Source organism: Solea solea, chromosome 21 (assembly GCF_958295425.1).
Source record: "Solea solea chromosome 21, fSolSol10.1, whole genome shotgun sequence".
In the NCBI taxonomy this organism is placed as follows: Eukaryota; Metazoa; Chordata; class Actinopteri; order Pleuronectiformes; family Soleidae; genus Solea; species Solea solea.
In genome coordinates, this window is record NC_081154.1 from 1,765,150 (window position 1) to 1,775,220 (window position 10,071).

General features: G+C 36.2%; 1 protein-coding gene and 1 long non-coding RNA gene across 2 annotated transcripts; one reads left to right on the plus strand and one right to left on the minus strand.

The window, feature by feature from the left end:
* LOC131448806 (uncharacterized) lies at positions 1–2,122 on the plus strand. Its single transcript, XR_009234230.1, has 3 exons — positions 1–70; positions 455–512; positions 1,888–2,122. It is a non-coding gene; the product is annotated as an uncharacterized LOC131448806 (long non-coding RNA).
* A 3,855-nt stretch (positions 2,123–5,977) lies between these two features.
* foxl3 (forkhead box L3) lies at positions 5,978–9,743 on the minus strand. The gene is made up of 3 exons (XM_058621557.1): positions 9,324–9,743; positions 7,616–7,784; positions 5,978–6,670 (listed from the first exon to the last, which is right to left on the minus strand). The coding sequence occupies exons 1-3, from the start codon at positions 9,428–9,430 to the stop codon at positions 6,194–6,196; spliced, it is 753 nt and encodes a 250-aa protein (XP_058477540.1). The 5' UTR covers positions 9,431–9,743; the 3' UTR covers positions 5,978–6,193.
* Between the last annotated feature and the right edge of the window lie 328 nt (positions 9,744–10,071).

Consider the following 10,071-nt stretch of genomic DNA (forward strand, 5'->3'; position numbering starts at 1 on the left):
ACTGGACTCACACCAGAACACACACACACGTGTATTTGGTTCTGGAGCGGGTGCATTTTTTCCCTGTGAGGTAAATTCTTACTTTTATATTTGCAGTTTAGAGCACTATGTTCGGTAAAAGTTAAAAAATGTGGTTACTTTTACTTTTTTATCGTTTTAGAGTTTAACTTTAATTTTGTTACTTATTATGATTTATTTGTTGCTGTTTGAGGAAAAATATTCAAAAGCTTGAGTCAAATAACCTGTTGCGTAGCAGTTTCTCCCTATACACTCATTTTTTACATGAATATTTTTGTTTTCTATTATTATAGAAGAAAACATTAAAAGTAACAGATGAATCGTTAGTTTATTGACATATTTACTGCTTTAGATAGTTAAAAATGACTCACTTTAGACTTTAAATGTAAATTATACACTTATTAGCATCATATTAACATGAAAACTTGTGTTGCAGACGTGTTGGACACGAGAGAAGAGAAGAAACATGGACGATCCACATTCTCTCACACACGGTGAGCTGGCGCCCCCTGGTGGTCGTGCGGCAGAGGTCAGAGTGTGAGTCGGGAGCTGTGGTGCATTGTAGTTGCATTGCATGTGATGTTGACTCAGTGCGATGGATCTGCTCTGCGACACAGAGCTCGACCTGAACGCGACTCGAGCAACAGCAACTGTGTCTTTATCTACTTCTGTGAAAAGTGCGTAAGGTTTAACACAAATAGTGTCCAACTGTTATATGACTTCTATTATTTGAACACAGAATAGTAAATGTACGACCTGCCTTTTAAAGATTCATATTTTCAGTAGGAACTAATGACGTCCATAGACCTCCTTTGTGTCCGACACCGATATCACAAACTCGAGAATCGAGACCGATATCAGTCCGATAACCGTCATTTTAGACCATTTATGAAGCTTCATTTCAAAGACATAATAATTCTTCTACTGTGTCATATATATATATATATGTATATATATATATGGATTTTTGGTTTGAATTAGATTTTCCAGTATTATCTGTCTGATATCTGATCCTTTTGATACCTAACAATGACTTCTTGATGCCACATCTTTTGACATCTTTTGAAATATTTAAGTTTATTAAGGAACCCACAACCTTTCTGTTGAACGATGACTTTCTCTACCGCTGAGCCACCGTCACCCCTACTGATACTGAGTATTGTATTGGCTCATTTCTGTTCGGTTGACATGAGGCATGATAAAGTGTCAGGAGTGGAACCTGAGGTGGTTTTCTGCTGCTGTGTTGAACCTTCAGACTTCCTCAGACTTCCTCATACTTTGATCATAAAAGGTCATTATTAGAGTCTCTTTCTATCATCTTGGAGCAGTCTGGTCATTCTCCTCTGACCTCTGACATCAACAGGCCGACCTGCTGCTCGATTTCTCTTTTTCAAACCTTTTGCTTGTTAAAATCCCTCGAGATAATCTGTTCCTGAAACAGTCAGACCAAATGAAACCACATTTCTTCGTCATTCTGATGCTTCCTTTGAACTTCAGCAGCTCTTTTTTAATGACTGAATACACTGAGTTGCTTCATTGATTGATTCCTTATTATATTTGTGTTGTAAAGCAGTTGAACAGGTGTTCCTAATAAAGTGGCTGTGTTAGTGTGTGAGTGTTTAGTGCAGTTTTTCTGTTCTGTGAGATTATTTTACTAGATTACACAGATTATTGTGTATTTTTGACAATAAAGAAGTATATGAATCACCTTATCTACAAGAGTTCTCTGTATTTTGTATAAAACGTCCCCACAGGTGCGTGTTTATCAAATAAAATGAAAGTTTTAAACAGCTGTCTGGCAGATTTCTCTGTGTTATTTTTTGAATGTCAAACCTTTATTAAAACACCTGTTTTTTCCATCTTCTGCAGTCAGAGTCACTTCACTCACTCAAACTCCTGGAAGGGACAAGAAAACACATCCTCCAACTGCCGGTGATTGACATGCTGTGTTGATTTTCTCATTACTCACACACACACACACACACACACACACACACTGGAAGCCATTTAAAAATAATAGCATATTCCTGCGCTAACTTGCACTCAGGCACACGCGCCACGGAAATGTCAAAGGTGGGACACGCGTGTGTACGTCGGAGTCCTCGGGCTGTTTCACTGATCTTCATTAGCTCGTAGCGATAGCAGCGTCTTTCGTCCTCCGGCCTCAAAGGAAACAGACTCAAACAGTCCTCGTGCTAAAATCCTCTCAAACGCAGCCCAGATTAAACGACCTGTTTGTGTTTATGATTCATTTGATATCAAACGTTGCAGATCACCGCTTTCCCTCTGCCTGCAAACTTCCACTCGGGGTTTTTTTCTTCCTTTCTTTCCTCGCCCTGAGCTGCTCGTCGTTCCTGACGGTGAACGTGAGCTGTAATGAAGTCTCAAACAAAACAAATGTCAAAAAAAAAAACACGGGAAAAACAACAACCACGGCTGTAAATGAGAAACGCTCGTGTTTATAAACTGTGTCGTCATTACAAGTGATAACGATGCCGATATCGCAACCAAGAATTCTCTCCAGTATCAGTCCGATACAGTTTTTTACAACTTTAATGTTAATAAGACATTTGTAACCACTTTCATATTAGGGATGCTGGGAACCGATACAGTGAAATATCGCGATATTTTGCGCGGACATATTATATCGTATTTAAGATAGAGATGGGAATCGGTATCGGTCAGTATCAGTCCGATATTGGTCATAATCACTGGATCGGATATCGGACAGAAAAAAATGGAAAATCTAATACAATCCAAAAATCATTTATACATTATGTTGAATATACTGTATGTGCACAGGCTGTAAACATGCAAATAAAAAGTCACACAAATGTGTTGTTAATGTCTTCATACGTTCATAAATGGTCTAGAAATGGCTGTTATCGGATTAATATCAGTATCGGTAGAGTAGCGGACACAAAAACGTGGTATCGTCCCGTTCTTAATTTAATTATTTAGGAACAAGTATTTTTAACTGATATTTTTCAACTTTTTACAGCTCCCTCGGACGCACCTGGTTCACAGATGAAAGGCCCGGGGTGTCAGCCGGTTCAAGGGTCGCAAGGTCGGTGCTCGCATGACTATTCTTGACGACTACTTCTGTTGTGGAAATGTTTTTTCTGCTTAATACGCCACCTACCAGTGGGGTGGAAATTCAGTTTCGCAAAAATCGGCAGTTTGCGTCATGCCCACAGTTTGCATTAAATCAAAAAGGTTACACAATATTAGCATTTGTTTCTCCTTGAAATAAGACAAAAACATGTCCTACACGAGCCACAAACGTCTCAAAGTGCTTTTAACAGAATACAAAAGAACTCACATGACTGGAGGAGTCCATGTAGGAATCTTAAGGGACAGTGAAAAGTGTTTCTTCAGTTTAAGTTGATCTATATGATATTCTGTAAAATCCATTAATAAAGTTGTCAAAAAGAGAACAGTAGCCCAATTAAAGAGTGTAATTCTGGTCACGTGACAGTCTTTGTTTAGTAAAGCATTTACGCCATATTTTAGAGTTTATTATTATTTTTGACATCCAGTCCTGTGATTTGGGCCAATATTGGAGCGATAATTCTGATAATAAATCTGTTATTGGATCATCTCTAAACACATGAGTTTACAGTGGTTTTAATTGAGGCCATTCATGGGAACGCTGTTCCAGTCGCTTCATATTTCCATAACACGAGCACACATTTCTCCACTGTAGCCTCAGAGCACTTTATGCTAAGTTAATTTACCCAAATATTATCCACGACGTCGCCGCGGCAGCCGATTCAACATCAACAACTTTGTTAATGGAAACTTGCTGATCCATAAACGTTTGCGCCGCCACCGACGTTTGCTGGGGGGCGAATGTTAAGAACCCTCAGATCGATGAAGGGGGCATTTGCAAAGGAGGCATAAGGTGTTTAATTATAATTGCATCTGAGGTGAGCGTGTGTGTGTGTGTGTGTGTGTGTGTTGTGGGGGGAGGGGCTGCTGCCGCGGAGGCTCACAGACTCATAGTCGGGGGCCCCACTGTATTTAAATAGGGTCACATTTCGGCCTCACCTTGCAAGTGTTATGCTATATTAAATGCCACTCATGTTAAGTGTGTTGAAACTCCTCTGATGTCGTCAAGACATAATATAAAGGTTAAATTGAAAAATGTCCCTTCAGCAGCGCAGCGATGATTGATCTCCCGTGTACGGAGGAAATGTTGGGCAGAGCAGGCTTCCTCCTTTTTTTCTAAGTGCGTGAATATGTGAATATGTGTTGTAATAAGGGCCGACTGGATTAGAATTTAAGTGTCAGTCAATCAGGATTTGGAAAGGTCAGGGAAGAAATATTTGCAAAATGTGGGCGGGGTGTGGAATAATTGAATTTAGACAGAATGTGCCTTTAAAAAAAAGCAAAACAGAAAACACTGATTGTATGAAATGAAAAGGAAACATTAACAAATGTCGTCAAACAAATGCTATAATTTAGGATCAAATCGGATATTATTCCAGATAAAAATCCCAGTTTTCTGCAAATGAATTGGTTTAATTTCAGGATTTGAAGAAGTGTAAAAATCATCTGTCAGTGACCAGGTTTTCTAAAAACCAGAAATATCATCAATCCAAAATTGTGTTTGTGAGAAATGATCAAAAATGTCATAAAGTAATTAGATTATAGTGAGAAAATAATTTGAGAATAGAATCACACTTCCAAACTGAGATTGAATAACATTAATGTGGACTAAAGGTTTTAAAGAAGTGTTTAGATTACAATCTGATTTAAGAGAAGAACCACCTCATGACAATAAACTCAATTTTATGTCATTTTTCAATTTGATTTCTTCTCATATGAAGGGAAATTAAACGTCATAATCAGAGACACTTTATAACCAGTTTGCCACAGTTAATTAGTTTAAATCAAACAAACAGCGACCTGTAATATTAACCTTTGTCCAGTGTTCAGTCTAATCTGACCAATTTTACCACGATATCGTCCACGTTAAGAAACAAATAACAAATATTAAAAATATTAAAAATTGCTAATAACTTCTTTCATTAAATTTGTATTGATTTTAGGGCTGCAGGTTGATTATATTCTTGATTAATTGTGTACTTAATGGTACTTGGTTGGTCTGTAAAATGTCAGAAAATGGAAATGATGATTTATTTTTATTTTTAAATGTGTTGCAAAATGAATCTGTCGATTATGTTATTAGGTCCATAAAATGCAAGAAAATGTTGAAAGATGTTGACCGTTGTTTCCCAAACCTCAAAATACTTCAAATTTCTTGTTTTGTCCACAAACCAAAAATGATTTAGTTTTAATGATTTCTTTGTTAAATGAAGCAAGGAAACCTGAAAATATTCACATTTAAGAAACTTGTTTTAATTATTGAAAAAACCCCTCAAACCAATTAACTGATGATCAAAATAGTTGATAATTAATTTAGTAATTGATTAATAATTGATAAATCGCATAAACGTTACAGCCCTAATTGGTTTATTCAACTTAGTCACACCTGTGGTGTTCACAGCCAAAAATGACCACCATCGAAAATGAATGGGTAAGACTTTACTTTGTCAATCCACATCCTCTAGAACAGATGAAACAACATATCATGTCTTCCTGTAGACCTTCTAATAGACCATATAATATAAAGCTTTTCTTTTCCTGCCCACTTGCAGTACCAAATGTTGACCACTAGTTGGTGCATTACATTGTTTTAAAGAAGAAAAACAAAAAATTGTTTTTTGTGTTAATACGCTAACACGAGTCAGAGTTATGTCAGCAAACACTGACATAAGTGGTCTCCTGAAATTATGTTTAATAAGGGACGAAAATACCATAAAAATAAAAGAATGGGCACAAACATGAGTGCAGGTTCTTCCTTTATGAAGAAAATGCTACGGGAAATTCATGAGATCTGAAGATTGATGCAATAAAACCCGACATTTCAAACCACTTTAAATAGCTTGCGTTTGTTGTCACATATTTAGAGTTAAGGTCTAGTCTATGTCAGCACTGCAGACACTGCACACACACAGCAGAATGACAACATGAAGACGAGACTCGACTGTGAGCTGCACCTCGCATCAGTCGCACAATACTCTAGTTTGTTCTTCGTTGATATTTTAAAGTATTTTTGTCTTTGGACATCCTCTCCCCAGTTTTTGGACAGTTTTGGACTCTCCTTTCCTCACAGAGTCCAGAAGTGCAGGTTCAGGTGCGGGGACTCCAGGACGTGTATAGGTGGCGCCGTAGGTCCCATGTGCACCGGAGCGTGGGACGATCTGAACCCAGACAGGGGCGGATCTGGAGTGGAGAGGATGTAGTCAATGCTAAACTTGATCTCCGACTCCGGTTTCCCCTGCTGCCCGGGGTTCGGGTTGAGGTGGTTCTGTTGTGGACCCGGCCTTGGCCTTTCTGGGTTAAGAGGGCAGAGGGCGGAGTCAGGTTCTGCAGCGTGGCGGGCGGCAGGTGCGTGCCGATTGGTGTGGCTCTCCAGAGGGTGGAAGGGCGTTTCTCCAGGGTCACGGAGGCCGATTTTCATGTTCCTCCTGCGACGGCGGCGGCGGAAGTTGCCGTTTTCAAACAGGTCGAGCATGGATTCACAGCCGGTGGCAAAAGTCCAAAAGTTTCCTTTTCCCTTTTCATTGCCCTCAGTCCGAGGAACCTTCAGAAACATTCAAAAATGTATATTAAAAACAGCAATACAAATGAACCAAATACTCTCTACCGGTAAGAAAATAAGAATTGAAATTGTGAATAAAATCATGTAAAGTTAAAAGCTGCAGTACGTTGAAATGCAAAATTGTCAACAATGATCATAACATTCAAAATGGCTGACTTCCTGTTGGACTTTTTTTTTTACCCTATTGACCCGATACGTCTGCAATTTTTCCAACACCCATTATTAGCAACAATATACAATTTGTGCTTGTTTTCATGCATTTTCAACATTTTTTAAACATGATTTAAAATTGTAAGAATTACGATATTATTATTACTAGTAAATAGAAAAAATACTTAAAATTACAAGTTAGTGTGCAAAATTAAGTAACATTGTATTAAAAATAGTAAGAAATATAGTAATATCGATCAATATTACAATCATTCTTCATATTTCTTATATTGGTTGTATTATATTTTTTTTGAAGATTCTTTTTTTTTTATATTTAGTATATTCAAATATTTGAGTGAATCTGGTTCGAAGATAATATAATTGATTTTCAGTAATAATACTATTTTTCTTCCAATTAAAAATAGTGGTTGTATTGTATTCCTTAAATATTACAATTTCTAATTAAAGAACATGTTTTGGGAAAATATAGCAATTTTACATATTTGAGAGAATGGTCTAAGGAACCTTTCATTTTACATGATTTAGTCACTAACTTAAAAATGTTTTACTAGAAAAAAGTTTTTTTTTACAATGGAAATACTGGTAAGAAATTGTTAGTTAGTAACTAAAATTGTGTAAAATGTAAAGTTCTTAAAGCCAGATTCATTCAAATTGATATCAATTCTCAAAACATATTTACATTTTTTTAATCAAATGTAAAGTATATAAAACAATATTTGAGTAGAATAAGTGAAATATTGAGTGTGATGAGTTTACTTTGATGAAGCAGCTGTTCAGTGACAGGTTATGTCTGATGGAGTTCTGCCACGCTCTCTGGTTGGAGCGATAGTAAGGAAATCTCTTCATGATGAACTCGTAGATGCCCGACAGAGTGACCCGCTGCTCCGGGCTCTGCTGGATCGCCATGGCGATCAGAGCGATGTAGCTAATACACAAACACACATTTGACAGGGTAAATAAAAGTAAGAAGCAGCGTCTATCACAGAGTTAAGCCTCATTAAATGTCACAGATTAACAGTAATAACTGCAGTATCTTTATTTTGTCCTCATGAAAACACAATAATGAGAAAAAAAGCATCACAAATCTGCCTGTAGATTTAATGGTGGAGCAAAATAGAAAGGTTAAAGATGAGTTTTTACATTTACTGCATTTTATTGCCTCCACCAAGGACAATGTTGTTGTTTTTGTGACCGGTACAGTAGGTGATCACCCAAATATGTTAACATGTAAAGTTTGGTAATAATATACCCACTGATGATGTCACACAAAAAAATCACAGTCATTCCAGGTTACAGATTTGAAGTAAAATTAAGACAAGTAAAGGTTTTGAAAATTATGTTTTTATTTAAAAGAAGAAAGAAAGATGCAGCTCATTGCAAAATCATTTTTTTGAAAATATATCTTAAATTGAATTTATATACAGCAGAGTGAACAAAATTATAATTTTTATTATTTTCATTTAGACTCAACAAAAAATTCAGTGGAATTTCTGTATATTATGAGTTGTAATAGAGGAAATAAATGACGCTGATAAAAAAACACCAACAACATAAACTGAAATTAAACTTTGATGTAACTGTGTTAAATTCATTGGGAATTGAACACTTTGAAAATAATTAAAATTTTTGCTTATATAGACTCATCTCATCACAATGATTTAAATATGAAAACAATAATTTAATGACCATTATTTTTCAACTGCAATTTGCACATCTGAAGAGAAAGGACTGCCGACAAGACGTCAATACTAATGTTATTAATATATTTAACCAAATTATTGAAATTTAATTATATCAGACTGAAATTAATTAAGTAATTAATTAATTGACAGCTAGTAAATGCTGTAATAATTAAGGTATTAATCCATACACTAATTAGGGGTTTATAATAAATTTACTGTTGACACAGTGTGAACTGACAGATAATAAATTACATTACATTTGTTTCCCTTTCATTTATGTATAATTATGCGCTGATTAATCATACTTAACTCTGTTAAGTATTACTTAAGCAGGTAGTATTTCGATTTTCACTTTGGCTGCAAAAAAATGTAGTCTATTTTAAGAAATTTACATATCATGAACTGTAATACTGGGGGGAAAAAAGAGCACTTGATGAGAATTGATTTTTCCTTTCTAACATGTTGACGTCATTTCTTAATTTATTTAAGGTGTATATAGTTTCTAAAAGTTGTTTACTCTGATTTGTGCACATTTAAGAAATGTTTACATATTTCAGTAAAATATTTTGAAAAAAATTGTGTTTTAAAAGTGTTAATCTTAAGTAAAAAGTGAAATCATCTGCGTTTATCTAAGCCTTTTAAATGAGTAAATCTACATTGGTGGGTAAACTGATGAGTAGAAAAGTTTCAATATATATATATATATATATATATATATATGTATATATATGTGTACATATATTAAAAATGAAAAGTAGAATAATAAAATATAAAAGTTGTACCTGTACGCAGGTCTGCACATTTTCTTCTCTTCGTCGGTGCTGGACGAAGGATATCCGTCTCCATCGTAGTTGAAGCAGTTGAAGGGATAATGAGTGTTATCAAACATATCTACACTGTCACAGGAGTCACACGTCGTGTGAAGATGAGTGGGAAGCTCCTGGTCCTGATCCTAGTCCTGATCCTAGTCCTGATCCTAGTCCTGGTCCCGGTCTTAGTCCTGGTCCTTGTCCAGCAGCAGCAGCAGCAGAAACTCTCTGTCCTGCTGCTCTGCTTTGCCACCATGCTCTGCTCAGCCAGCTGACACTCACTGATGAAGGCTGCCCCTCCCCCTGCTCTCGAGGAACGACCTCAGTAGTGAGGACCTCATCCCTCCCTGAGGACCTCAAACCAGAGCTTCTGCTCTCATGGTCATTTTTGCCTTAAACATTGATTTAACTTTTCAAATTCATACTTTTATTTTTATTTTTTTTAAAAGATTTTCAACTTGTGTTTGAAAAAAACACATTTTCTACATATTCCTATATACATGGTTAAAGCCGCGGTGCGTAACTTTTGTTTTTGTTGTCGATTCTGTTTGGTCTTCGTGAACAGAAATGATGTGACGTTATTTGTTTGCTGCATCACTCATCTGAAAACAGAGGGAGCGTTTGTTTGTATGTAGCAGCAGAACAAGTCGAGTAGAGCTAGAACTGTAACATGGAAAACAGAATCACCTCAAATCATTTAAGTTTCTTAATCTAAACAATT